General features: G+C 43.1%; 1 protein-coding gene across 3 annotated transcripts in view; it reads left to right on the top strand.

Moving 5' to 3' along the window:
* Positions 1-13,968, top strand: part of LOC146007514 (uncharacterized) — a 59,804-nt gene extending 45,836 nt beyond the window's left edge. The window contains exon 5 of one of the 3 annotated variants that reach the window (XM_083145927.1): positions 11,460-13,968. In XM_083145927.1, coding sequence (XP_083002053.1) covers positions 11,460-13,360 — 1,901 coding nt within the window. In that variant the 3' untranslated portion in view covers positions 13,361-13,968. Of the gene's footprint in view, positions 1-57; positions 949-11,456 lie in introns of those variants that run through there. The other 2 variants (XM_083145926.1, XM_083145929.1) reach the window with 2 other exon arrangements.
* The last annotated feature ends 203 nt before the right edge of the window (positions 13,969-14,171 follow it).

Genomic DNA, 14,171 nt, shown 5'->3' with positions numbered 1-14,171 from the left:
GTGGGAAATGTTTTACCCAGAAATCAACTCTTCTTTCACATCAGAGAACTCACAAAGGTGAGAAGCCGTTTCCATGTTCTGAGTGTAGTAAATCTTTTTCCCGGAAATCAAATCTAGTTACACATGAGAGAACTCACACAGGTGATCAGTTATTTCCATGTTCTGAGTGTGGGAAATCTTTTACCACAAAACCGAGCCTTGTTCGACATGAGAGAACTCACACAGGTGAGAAACCATTTCCATGTTCTGAGTGTGGGAAATCTTTTACCACAAAAACAGATCTCGTTAAACATGAGAGAACTCACACAGGTGAGAAACCATTTCCATGTTCTGAGTGTGGGAAATGTTTTTCCCGGAAATCACATCTTGTTATGCATGAGAGATCTCACACAGGTGAGAAGCCATTTCCGTGTTCTGAGTGTAGGAAATCTTTTGTAAAGAAATCAGATCTTGTTAGACATGAGCGAACTCACACAGGTGAGAAGCCATTTCCTTGTTCTGAGTGTGGGAAATCTTTTGCTTTGAAATCAGCTCTTGTTATACATGAGCGAACTCACACAGGTGAGAAGCCGTTCCCATGTACAGAATGTGGATACTCTTTTACCATGAAATCAGATCTCGTTAAACATGAGAGAACTCACACAGGTGAGAAACCATTTCCATGTACAGAATGTGGATGCTCTTTTACCACGAAATCAGATCTCGTTATACATGAGAGAACTCACACAGGGGAGAAACCATTTCCATGTTCTGAGTGTGGGAAATGTTTTTCCCGGAAATCACATCTTGTTAGGCATGAGAGAACTCACACAGGTGAGAAACCATTTCCATGTTCTGAGTGTGGGAAATATTTTACCCACAAATCAGCGCTTGCTTCACATCAGAGAACTCACACAGGGGCGTGCCTGTCAGACAACCTGGGTGTCTGGTGCTGCTGATCACCCGGCTGGAGGCTACATAGTAAATAAAGTGCAAGTGCTTGTGATACATGAAAGTGACAGGTACATACACTATTAAAAACAGTCAGCAGTACAGGCATGCCATTATAGTTGTTAACTAGGCAATTTAAAGTAGCTGCATGATTTTTAAGGCTACAAAGCAAACTAACTGAATGGTCGACATTGCGGTGTCGACACTTTGCAAAAATGTCCTGAAAGACGCAAAAAATTGGGCAAAAGGCTAGATGGATGATACAAGGGTTATATAAGTGTATTCCACATAATTCTTTCATTTAACCCTTTTGGGGATACAGTGTCCAACCGATGGATCCACCTTGCTTCAAGGCGGAGTAGGGCTTTCTGTCGGTCACCACCCCTGGGCATGGGGGGGACATGGTCGATGATGTAGTATTTTAGTGATGACAGAGGATGTTTCAAAAGCTTGAAGTGTACTGCCACCGGCTGTTCCATGGGCTTGTTTTCCAGCGCTGCCTTGATGGCAGATCTGTGTTGTGCCATTCTTTCTTTGAATTCCCTGGTAGACATGCCTACGTAATAGAGTCCACATGGACATACTATCACGTAGACAATGTACCTGGTGCTACACGTGAGGACATGTCTGATGGGATATATGATGTCCTCATGGGGATGTTTAAATGAGGTGCACTGTATCAACATTTGGCAGGTTGTGCATTTTATGCACCTGTAGCATCCGTTGGCCTTAGTTTTATATTTTCCAGATCTGCTACTATCAAAGCCAGTGACATCTGTATGGACAAGCATGTCACGCAAGTTCCTGCCCCTTCTGTAACAGGTCATCGGGCGGATGTTGGAAAAACACGGTAAGCTTTTATCAGTGGCCAAAATTGGCCATAGTGCCTTGCTGGCAATGGGTATGAGACTGCTGTTTGTGTCAAACGTTGTGGTCCATGGGAACACTTGTTTTCTGGTGACTTGTGGTATCGAGGGGTTCAACAACTCCTCTCTATTTAATCGTAGTACTTTCTCTTTGGCTAATTTTAGAGCCTGGAGTTTATAGCCACGTTGGCGAAATCTCTCAATGATGGTATCCAATTCAGTTGGTAGCTGCGACGTGTCACTGCAGATTCGAGCCGCCCGGAGCATCTGGGAGTACGCTAAACCCCTCTTCAATGGGGGGGGATGGTGGCTACTTGCTAGAAGGAGCGTATTCCTGTCCGTTTTCTTGTAGAAGATGTTGGTACTGATGATGCCGTTGTTAAGAGTTAGAGAGACGTCCAGAAAGTCAATGTGTTCCTGATGCCAGGTGTAGGTAAATTTGATGGGACCTGGCATGCTGTTAATTTGAGACATGAGGTTAATGAATTCCTCTGCTGTGCCCTGCCATAACATAAAGAGGTCATCTATATATCTGCATAGCAAAATGATGCTCCTATTCCTGATGTCCTCATTGAAGAATGTTAGTTCCTGCTGTGCCATGTAGGTGTTGGCATATGACGGTGCCACCGCCGACCCCATGGCACAGCCCTCCAGTTGGAGGTATATCTGGCCGTCAAATCTGAAAAAATTACGCGTGAGGACTAATTCAAGGAGTTGGAGATATAGCAGTTTGTCAAAGGTGAAGTCATCCCCCAAAGATTCCAGGAACCTTTGCATGGCCAGCAGGCCCTGGTCGTGAGGGATGGACGTATATAGAGACGTCACGTCCATGGTACACATGATGGTGTTGGGGGGTAGCAGAGGTAGTCTTTTTAACCGGTTAAGAAATGCAGTGGTATCTAGCAAATGTGTTTCCTGTTTGACAACAAACGGTTGAATCAATGTATCAAGTAGTTGGGATATTGGCTGGAAAAGGCTGCCACGCGCCGAGATGATGGGACGGCCGGGTGGGACTGTGGCATGTTTGTGGATCTTTGGGACACTATACAGTATGGGTAGTATCGGGTGATCTGTGGTTAGGGAGTCCAACAGCTTTTTGTCAATTTTGTTGTCCTTGTATGCATTCTGCAAAAGTGACATCAATTCCTTTTTATACTTGTCAGTGGGGTCATTGTGTAATTTTTTATACACTTTGACATCGGCCAGTTGGCGGTCCAATTCTTTTTTGTAAGCACTGAGGTCTTGTAGGACTATTGCCCCGCGTTTGTCAGCGGGGCGTATTGTTATACTTTTGTCCATCTGCAGTGTTTTAAGTGCATTACTCTCCCTGGTAGACAGGTTAGGATGGAATGGGGTGGTTGCCGCCTTGAATCTGTCCATAGATGCATTCATAAGTCGCGTATAGGACTTAATGGACGAATTCTGGGAAATGGGGTCGAAGGACGAATGTCGATGAGATTGTATAAATTGGGTGTCGGAGTCACAGGGTTGATGGTATGTTGGAAGTGCTCTCTGAGCCGTAGTTTGCGGCCCATTTTATGCATATCCAACTGCCAGTTAAAGGCATCGTGGCGATTTGATGGAATAAATGATAGTCCCTTATTGAGAACATTCTCTTCGTCTGCCGACAGGGTGCGACTTGATAAGTTGAAAACAGCTTTTACTTGCGGCCTGTGGGCTTTGTAGAGCCTCTCCCCTTGGCCGCCACGACGGGTTCTTTTGTGCCTCTTCCCCTTCTGGTAGTCACCCCTAAAGGGGGTCTTTGGCTGGAGCGGCTTTCGTCGGAATCATTGGGAACAAAGTCGCTGTCGGACTGTGAGGATGCTGCATTTCGGGAAGTGTCTGTTCTTTTGTTGCGCCAATTGCTACGGGATGGAGGTCTGGCGTATCTGGGTTGTGGCTCGTTACCAGTGAGCCAACGGTAGACCTGGTTGGTCTCGTAGTCGTTTTCCACCGTGGCTAGTTTGGTTTTCTTGAATTTCTGTAGGTTTTTACGATATAAGTCACACTGCTGTTTCAATTTAGTGGACCAAGCCTCAAACTCAGAGGTAGCCAGAGTGTCCCGGTGTTCAATTTTGATATTGTCCATCTTTAATTTGGTCCTGGTTAACTCTTTACCCGCCTCCTCCACCACCAGCAGCATCAAGTCCAGGCTGCACTTGTTGAGCACGGCCACCCAACGCCTACAAAACTCTGGACTTGACCTGCCAATGGTGGGGACATTGCGGACTCGGAACCCCCTGGGGATAAATTTCTTCCGGTAATAATCGGAAAGTGACTGCCCATGCAATTGGTAGTCTATCTCCCTTCTGCCGAGTTTAAGCATAGTATGGTACAGATCCTCTGCCTCCACTGACGTCGGCGTTTCTTCAGCAAATAGAATGCGGGTTGCCTCATCTTCTGAGAGTGATAAGATCTCTCCAACAGGTGTAATGGGGATACCACGTGTACAACATCCGCCCGATGACCTGTTACAGAAGGGGCAGGAACTTGCGTGACATGCTTGTCCATACAGATGTCACTGGCTTTGATAGTAGCAGATCTGGAAAATATAAAACTAAGGCCAACGGATGCTACAGGTGCATAAAATGCACAACCTGCCAAATGTTGATACAGTGCACCTCATTTAAACATCCCCATGAGGACATCATATATCCCATCAGACATGTCCTCACGTGTAGCACCAGGTACATTGTCTACGTGATAGTATGTCCATGTGGACTCTATTACGTAGGCATGTCTACCAGGGAATTCAAAGAAAGAATGGCACAACACAGATCTGCCATCAAGGCAGCGCTGGAAAACAAGCCCATGGAACAGCCGGTGGCAGTACACTTCAAGCTTTTGAAACATCCTCTGTCATCACTAAAATACTACATCATCGACCATGTCCCCCCCATGCCCAGGGGTGGTGACCGACAGAAAGCCCTACTCCGCCTTGAAGCAAGGTGGATCCATCGGTTGGACACTGTATCCCCAAAAGGGTTAAATGAAAGAATTATGTGGAATACACTTATATAACCCTTGTATCATCCATCTAGCCTTTTGCCCAATTTTTTGCGTCTTTCAGGACATTTTTGCAAAGTGTCGACACCGCAATGTCGACCATTCAGTTAGTTTGCTTTGTAGCCTTAAAAATCATGCAGCTACTTTAAATTGCCTAGTTAACAACTATAATGTCATGCCTGTACTGCTGACTGTTTTTAATAGTGTATGTACCTGTCACTTTCATGTATCACAAGCACTTGCACTTTATTTACTATGTAGCCTCCAGCCGGGTGATCAGCAGCACCAGACACCCAGGTTGTCTGACAGGCACGCCCCTGTTTGCATGGCAACGGGACGCGTTGATGCTGCAGCCAACCAGGGATAGTCCAGCAACAGGAAGTGAGTCTCCGGGCGTCGGCCCGGCTTCCGGCCACCTCCTATGCTGGCGTCTGCTAATGCAGCTGATCCCGGATCACCTGGGGCCTCTCCTACACTATAAGGTAAGCACCTTAAACACTGTTTTCACTATTCTTGATGTAAGCCTGACGAAGGGGCCAAGCAGCCTCGAAACTGTTGCAATAAATACCATTTTGAATTCACTTGAAAATCCTTGGAGTGCCGTGTGATGCTTCACCCCGAGTGGGTCACATCTCTACCACTATATATATATATATATATATATATATATATATATATAGACTTTCTGCGGGGCTGGGCACTCCTCCTAGAAACGAATTTCTGCGTTGTGTGCCTTCAACAGGTGAGGTATAGACTTGTAGAATGAAGCGGCGCTCCAATCAATATAGCGGTGAAAGAAAGCTCTTTTATTAGCAACGTTTCAATACGGGTGAAGCCTGAAGATAATACACCGTATTGAAAAGTTGCTAATAAAAGAGCTTTCTTTCACCGCTATATTGATTGGAGTGCCGCTTCATTCTACAAGTATATATATATATATATATATATATATATATATAGAACAAAAGAAATACCCTTTCAATGCGCTGGAAGATATCTGTCGGGGCAGCAACTCTATTAGTCCCCCCTGTTAGTGGGGGAAGTAGAAGAAATGGAGAAAAGAGAAAAACAGAGTGCGCCCCTAATGTAAATTCCACCACCAGAATACAGCCAATAACCAAAAGTCAATGGTAATGCTGAAATTACCATTGACTTTTGGTTATTGGCTGTATTCTGGTGGTGGAATTTACATTAGGGGCGCACTCTGTTTTTCTCTTTTCTCTCTCTCTCTCTCTCTCTCTCTCTCTCTCTCTCTCTCTCTCTCTCTCTCTCTCTCTCTCTCTCTCTCTCTCTCTCTCTCTCTCTCTCTCTCTCTCTCTCTCTCTCTCTCTCTCTCTCTCTCTCTCTCTCTCTCTCTCTCTCTCTATATATATATATATATATATATATATATATATATATATATATATATATATATATATATACACACACAGACACACAAGCATGATGAGACCTCAGTGTCCTCTTCCTATTACTTTATTTACTGCGCTATAAGACCTGTGAGTGCCTCCCAACTTTTGAGTTTATATATATATATATATATATATATATATATATATATATATATATATATATATATATATATATATATATATATATATATATATATAAACTCAAAAGTTGGGAGGCACTCACAGGTCTTATAGCGCAGTAAATAAAGTAATAGGAAGAGGACACTGAGGTCTCATCATGCTTGTGTGTCTGTGTGTATATATATATATATATATCACTCCCCAATTGTGGTATAGCACCTAGAATATTAAGATGTCCACAAGTTCCTTAGAGATCCAAATAATGAAGAAAGTGGTTTTTCAATATTGTGTTTTATTCGTTTCTTCAGTAGTATAACAAGTGTGCCAACGCGTTTCGTCTTTACAGAGACTTCGTCGGGGGAACAGTTTACAATCTTTATAGTGTATCACAGGTGATGTGATCCATTGAAAAAACTATATAGTTATAAGTAGTCGATCCTTATTCCCTAATAGCAGGACCCAGAGAGAATATCAACCCGTAATTATGAAAGACTCTATAGCACAAAATTCATTATCACTGGAATAATGTTAAAAATAAGAATAAAAATAACCACAAGGGTTTTTGGTGACGTAATTCCTAGTGGCTGTCCTATGATACCTTAACAGAACCCACAAAGTTCTTGATATAGATGCCAGCGATTTAAAGCTCCTGTAGGGACCTCCTTCTCCTGTAGGGTAAGCCACTAGAATTCTGAGCCATTGGTGTGTCGCCATAAGATCCCATCCTGAAATTGTCGGCTTTCAAGCAGGGCAAATTAATGACACAGTTGCACTCTATGCAGATGATTTGCTGATTTTTCGATCTGATTATTCAAAATCGGCTCCCAGGATACTGAATATAGTAAAGATCCATGGCAGCTATTCCAGGTTTGGTGTGAAATTCAATAAATCAAGTATTGTCACTTTAAAATATTTAAATATCTTGGAATCTGGATATTGAGAGACCCCTATGAGTTTAGTCAATTGAACATGCAGCCGCTATTGGTTTATTTAAGTGCTAAATTTAAATTGTGGAGTAAACTATTACTTACTGTCTTGGGTCGTGTCAACTTGATAAAAATGATTGTTACCTAAATTTCTAAATGTTTTACAACAGTCACCAATATATCTACTGTTATCTGTTTTTAATAAAATAAACCGTTTAATCTCTTCATTCATTTGGAACAGCAAACTAGCTAAAATTCAAATCAACACATTAATGAGGAAGAAAGGTCAGGGTGGTATTGCCCTTCCCAATTCTAGAATGTACTATTTATCTGGTCAGTTAATGCATATAAGGGACTGGGTGATGACGATATTGGCAGTGATTTAGTCAAGACGTTAGTGGCCCAACGGGATGCAAGTAGTACTCCCCTACAGTGTCTATTAAAGGGTTGGATCTCTGTAAATGACCCACTGTTGGTTGGTAATAGAGGCCCTTAAAATATGACGGGAAACCAATAAGATAATTAAATTTTTTGATATACATATTGATCATCCTTAAGTTGATTATAAGTTGCTGAATGAACTAAAAGCGAGTTTATTCGGTACTCTTTACCTAGAACGGCGACCATCGCATGCAATAAAAAACGGGTGCGATGCGATGCCCGCGATGGCCGCGATTTCCCATAGGGATCAATGTAAAAAGTGTGATTGGACGCGATTTTAGTGTTCAATGCCTCAATGGCCGCGATTTTTCCATAGGAAAAAATGTTAAATGGGCCACAGAGCCCAAATAGTCACCGTAAAGTCAGAAATGGCCCCCACAATTGTTAACGCCACCCCACGATCAACGTGAACCCGAAGCGTGGCGAGGGGCGGCGGTACGCGTCCTCCGACCTTTTCATACCCCCACTATCCACGTCGGCGTGGAGTTGAGAATAGAATAGTGTGGCGAGCCACCGAGCCCGAAGCGTGGCGAGCGGACGCCGATACCTTCACAGGTAAATGCGTCCCTTCGCGGGCTTCACAGGTATCCACGTCCCCTCGCGGGGCTCGCCACGCTTCGGGCTCGCCACACTATTCTATTCTCAACTCCACGCCGACGTGGATAGTGGGGGTATAAAAAGGTCGGAGGACGCGTACCGCCGCCCCTCGCGGGCTCGCTGCGCTCGCCACGCTTCGGGTTCACGTTGATCGTGGGGTGGCGTTAAAAATTGTGTGGGCCATTTAAGACTTCAGGGGGACTATTAGGGCTCTGTGGCCCATTTAACATTGATGCCTATGGGAAAATCGCGGGCATCGCGTCGCACCCGTTTTTTTAGTGCATGCGATGGCCGCGATGCCCGCAATTTTTTACCCCCGATGACCGCGATGGACATCGTGGGCGCCGTTCTAGGTAAAGAGTACCGTTTATTCTTTTTAGATCATATTTCTTTAGCTTTTTTACAGCTAAGAAGTGCTCTGGAGGCTCAGTTTAATGGCGTGGCACCAAGCTTCTCTGTATCCCCTATTAAAAAAGCTTTACAGATTGGGGGAAGGAAGAAGGGGGTCCTCAAGGTTATATTATCTACTGTTGGCCTCAATGTTTGATGATGGGCTGATTAAGCTCAGTGGAAAAATGGTCAGCTGATAATTGGTCCACTGACCTCCGAGGAATGGGCAATGGCTGGTGCAAACCGCAACAAACTCAATAAAGGGGCCACAGGTCTTATTTGTGTATGTCATGATTGGTGAAAATGGGGGGGGTAGGACTTGGAAACAATGCCCTAAATGCAGAAGAGAGCCTGGTTCCTTTTTGCATTTATTTAGGGAATGTGAGATTCTGAGGGCATTTGGGGATAAAGTGAACAAGCCCTGATCAACAGGGGCATACCAAGCTCCGTGCTGACTCCTAAAGGCTGTGTGCTAAACATTTGTTTGGGCGGCTCTCTAACATGCAATGCTGGGTAATACGCAGCATTGCGTGTGGCTGAAATTCCGCCTGCCGCCCGACGAAGGAAATGTAGTTGGGGATAGAAGAAATGCGCTTTAATATTTATAGGGTCCACAGGTGAGACAACAGGGACTCATACCAAATGACAAAACACTGTGGGCTGTGGGAATAGATTTTATATATTCCATATGATATCCAGCCCACAGTGTTTTATCATTTGGTACGAGTCCCTGTTGTCGCACCTGTGAACCCTATAAATATTAGTGTGTTTTATCTATACATACTTCACCATGAAGCGCATTTCTTCTATCTCCCACTAGATATATATATATATTTGAGCAGAAATAATAAAAGAGAAGAAAAAATGATGTAAAGATTTGGCACAGATCGAACAATTCTGGATATGCGCCCGGCGGGTATATCATCAATTATACGGTATGGGGGCAGTATGTAGTATGGTTATTATTAGACATGAGAAATTAATAGGCCATCACTTTAAGTTAAAGCAATATGTATGCGTCACGTATAGAATTTGTTCTTCATGCAAATGGTTATAATACTTCTAGTATAATGGGGTAGTAGATAAAGTGGTTGGTACATGTTTCCTAGCTGGGCACCCAGATTTCCTACGTACGTTAATGTAGTGAAATCGCGTTGCATCGCATTGGCCATTTTAGTGCCGCGCGATGCGATGTTTCCAGGTAATTTAGTCACTGCTCTGTATGCCCCAGGGGATCGCATCGCACCTCCCGCAAAATCGCATGCCATTTTCATAGGGTGTGCGATGCCATTACATTAGCTATACAATAATATCATTGTATGACATACAATGATGTTTTACGCACACCCCCACTATCCATGCCACCCCGAAGCCTGGTGAGCGCAGCGGAATGCGTCCTCCGACCTTTTCATACCCCCACTATCCACGTCGGCATGGAGTTGATTTTACATAGTATGGCGAGCTACCGAGCCCGAAGCGTGGCGAGCATGCGATGCGATGCAATGTGATTTTCCTACCCAGAATAGCCCACTAAGCTATTTGCCTAGTGGGCGCCCTGCTAGAAAACAAGTACCAAGTGGTTTATTAGAGATTATAAGAGAATAGTTGTCCACTATGAGTGTTTGCACAGCGCTGATGCACCCAATTGTTCCTGCATAGCAGCTATTAGCGTTGTCCTGTGTATCTAGTATATTACTAACCAGGGCTGGACTTTTTACAATTGCTGGTCAGCAAACTCCGTAGCCTCGGCCATATAAGGCTGTGGTGAGGCCAATCTATAGCAGCCATTGTATCTTGTCGACAATATGTCATCTAAGAACCTTAGGCTCTCTGTAACCTGTTATCAGGCAGTAATGGCGCCTCACTGTCCTCTGTGTTTCTCTGCGTAAAGTGTATATACAGTAGGTATTGCATGTGTATCTTCGGCTGGTAGTTGTTACCCAGCTCTCTGCCTGTATTGTTTATGTCATGTTCAAACTCAATAAAAAAAATTAAAAAGAGTAGTATCCTAGGAGTAAGCAATGGACCAGATCAGAACACAGGATCTGGTCAGATGGACTAGATCAGAACACAGGGACTAACACCGGGGCTGATACAGAATGGACGCCGTAGTACAGGAGGGTAGCCTAATACTCTGCCACTGGGTAGTGCCTAGAGACGGCCTTTTATAGGGAGTGGTACTAATGTGGCACCAACATGAAGTTACATTTCTTTGAATAAGTGATATTTTAAGAATTTTTCCACAATAAACAATACAAAGAAAAAAAAACAACAGAAAGTCCGTCGGGTACAAATTAAAAAGTATAAAAGGTATATAGTAAGCAAAAGTAGTAAAAAAAGAATCCATAAACTATATGGAGCAGGTAAACAAATAAACTAGCAAATAGTTCCGTCCCCACACAAACCAAAATAACATAAATTTACCAGACACCAAGTATAGTCAAAACGAATTGCAGTATTTTCGAGATAGTAAATGTCAAAAGTAAGTGTATTTCTGGATACAAATACACCTATTTTTTTACAAATTTCCTTTAGTAAATTTCCCCCCTAGTCTTACAGTTCTCTTACACTGCCCGGCTCCCAATACTTCAGTGTCTCCCAATGCACTAATATAATAAGGGTTACCTTGTCTACATAAATCCCATTATTTGCTGCATGATATTTAGAGCTGTAAGAAAGTATTTATAGCTGAATAACTTGTACTCACTGATAGTATGAAATGGGTGAGGGGAAAGGGTGATATATCTATATCTGTATGTTATTTCCAGCAGATGGACACAGAAGCAGGAATACCTCGGAGGGACGTCTTATTCTGTCTCCAGGATATAAAACAGAAGATAACATCACACAGGACTCTCCAGAAGAAACCTCCATTACCCTAAATATACAGCCAGTGCTTCACAGTGCAGATACATCACCTGATACCTCTGATTCTGAGGACTGTTCTCCTGGTAACTCAGATACTGCTACACATAGAACAGCTCATACAGGGGCTAACATATTTATTTGTACTGAATGTGATACGTATTTTATAAATCAGTCAGCTTTAATTTCACATCAGAGAACTCACAAAGGTGATCAGTTATTTCCATGTTCTGAGTGTGGGAAATCTTTTACCACAAAACCGAGCCTTGTTCGACATGAGAGAACTCACACAGGTGAGAAACCATTTACATGTTCTGAGTGTTGGAAATGTTTTACCACGAAATCAGAACTTGTAAACCATCAGAGAACTCACACAGGTGAGAAGCCGTTTCCATGTTCTGAGTGTAGTAAATCTTTTGCCCAGAAATCAAATCTAGTTACACATGAGAGAACTCACACAGGTGATCAGTTATTTCCATGTTCTGAGTGTGGGAAATCTTTTACCATAAAAGCGAGACTTGTTCAACACGAGAGAACCCACACAGGTGAGAAACCGTTTCCATGTTCTGAGTGTGGGAAATGTTTTTCCCGGAAATCACATCTTGTTATGCATGAGAGAACTCACACAGGTGAGACGCCGTTTCCATGTTCTGAGTGTAGTAAATCTTTTGCCCGGAAATCAAATCTAGTTACACATGAGAGAACTCACACATGTGATCAGTTATTTCCATGTTCTGAGTGTGGGAAATCTTTTACCACAAAACCGAGCCTTGTTCGACATGAGAGAACTCACACAGGTGAGAAACCATTTACATGTTCTGAGTGTTGGAAATGTTTTACCACTAAATCAGAACTTGTAAACCATCAGAGAACTCACACAGGTGAGAAACCATTCCCATGTTCTGAATGTGGAAAATGTTTTTCCCGGAAATCACATCTTGTTATGCATGGGAAAACTCACACAGGTGAGAAGCCATTTCCATGTTCTGAGTGTAGGAATGCTTTTGTTAAGAAATCAGATCTTGTTAGACATGAGCGAACTCACACAGGTGAGAAGCCATTTCCTTGTTCTGAGTGTGGGAAATCTTTTGCTTTGAAATCAGCTCTTGTTTTACATGAGCGAACTCACACAGGTGAGAAGCCGTTCCCATGTACAGAATGTGGATACTCTTTTACCATGAAATCAGCTCTTGTTATACATGAGCGAACTCACACAGGTGAGAAGCCATTTCCATGTACAAAATGTGGATACTCTTTTACCAGGAAAGCAGATCTCGTTAAACATGAGAGAACTCACACAGGTGAGAAGCCATTTCCATGTTCTGAGTGTGGGAAATGTTTTGCACAGAAATCATCGCTTGCTTTACATCAGAGAACTCACACAGGTGAGAAACCATTTGCATGTTCTGAGTGTGGGATATGTTTTCCCCAGAAATCACATCTTGTTATACATGAGAGAACTCACAAAGGTGAGAAACCATTTCCATGTTCTGAGTGTGGGAAATATTTTACCCACAAATCAGCGCTTGCTTTACATCAGAGAACTCACACAGGGGAGAAACCATTTCCATGTTCTGAGTGTGGGAAATGTTTTTCCCGGAAATCACTTCTTGTTATGCATGAGAGAACTCACACAGGTGAGAAACCATTTCCATGTTCTGAGTGTGGGAAATGTTTTTCCCGGAAATCACTTCTTGTTTTGCATGAGAAATCTCACACAGGTGAGAAACCATTTCCATGTCCTGAGTGTGCAAAATCTTTTGCCACAAAATCACTGCTTGTCCGACATGAGAAGTCACACAGGTGAGAAACTATTTCCATGTTGTTAGGGCCCGATTCAGTCCTGATTGTTGGGCTGTGAGTTTTAAGAGACCAGCGATCAGGTAAACTCTGCACCACACAAGTACATTCCCGCCCATGTGCACAGCTGCGAATGCAAATCCAACAATATTGGTATACACCACAGTGCGCAAAAAGCTGCCGGGATGGTGCTATCTCAATGGTATTTCTTCTTTACCCAAAAAAGACAATAACATGCAAAAAGAATAGAAATAGACCCTCAACCAGCGCTAATATGTAATGCATGCAAAAACTTCCCTTCTCAGGGTTTTTCTCTTATGCAACTTCTTTCCCTTAATCCTCACAAGGTCGTCTCCACATCACCAAGCCTCAGAGATGATATATGTGAAGATACAAACATAGGACATCATCGCATAAAACTGTATTTTTAATTTCCACAATAAGTAAAACAAAGGGGTACAATGTTAAAACGTTTTCCCAAACATCCGGGTAGGCATACAAAGTACACTGGGCTGTAGGCTTAGGCCTGGAAAGGTAATTACCAGATGGATTGGAACTGTTGGATAAAAACAGTTCAAACAGGCATATGTAAAGTCACATACGGATCCCGGGTCACGCAGGTGCTTCCACAGTCTGAAGGTAATCTCCTCTCCTGGGCGTCTGCTGGGCCCGTGTCCACCAACGCGTTTCGGATCTCTCTCTGGATCCTTTATCAAGGTGTATGCCTCTGAAGGTATAAGGACCTATATTTATATAAACAACCAATCGCAAGTGTCCTTTTTCCCGCACATCTGCGGGTGTATCTGAAGCTTACTTCC

This window comes from Crinia signifera, chromosome 6 (genome assembly GCF_055691185.1).
Source record: "Crinia signifera chromosome 6, ASM5569118v1, whole genome shotgun sequence".
NCBI classification, from domain to species: Eukaryota; Metazoa; Chordata; class Amphibia; order Anura; family Myobatrachidae; genus Crinia; species Crinia signifera.
The sequence above is the reverse complement of the archived record's forward strand: the minus strand, read 5'-3'. Positions and strand labels throughout refer to the sequence as shown.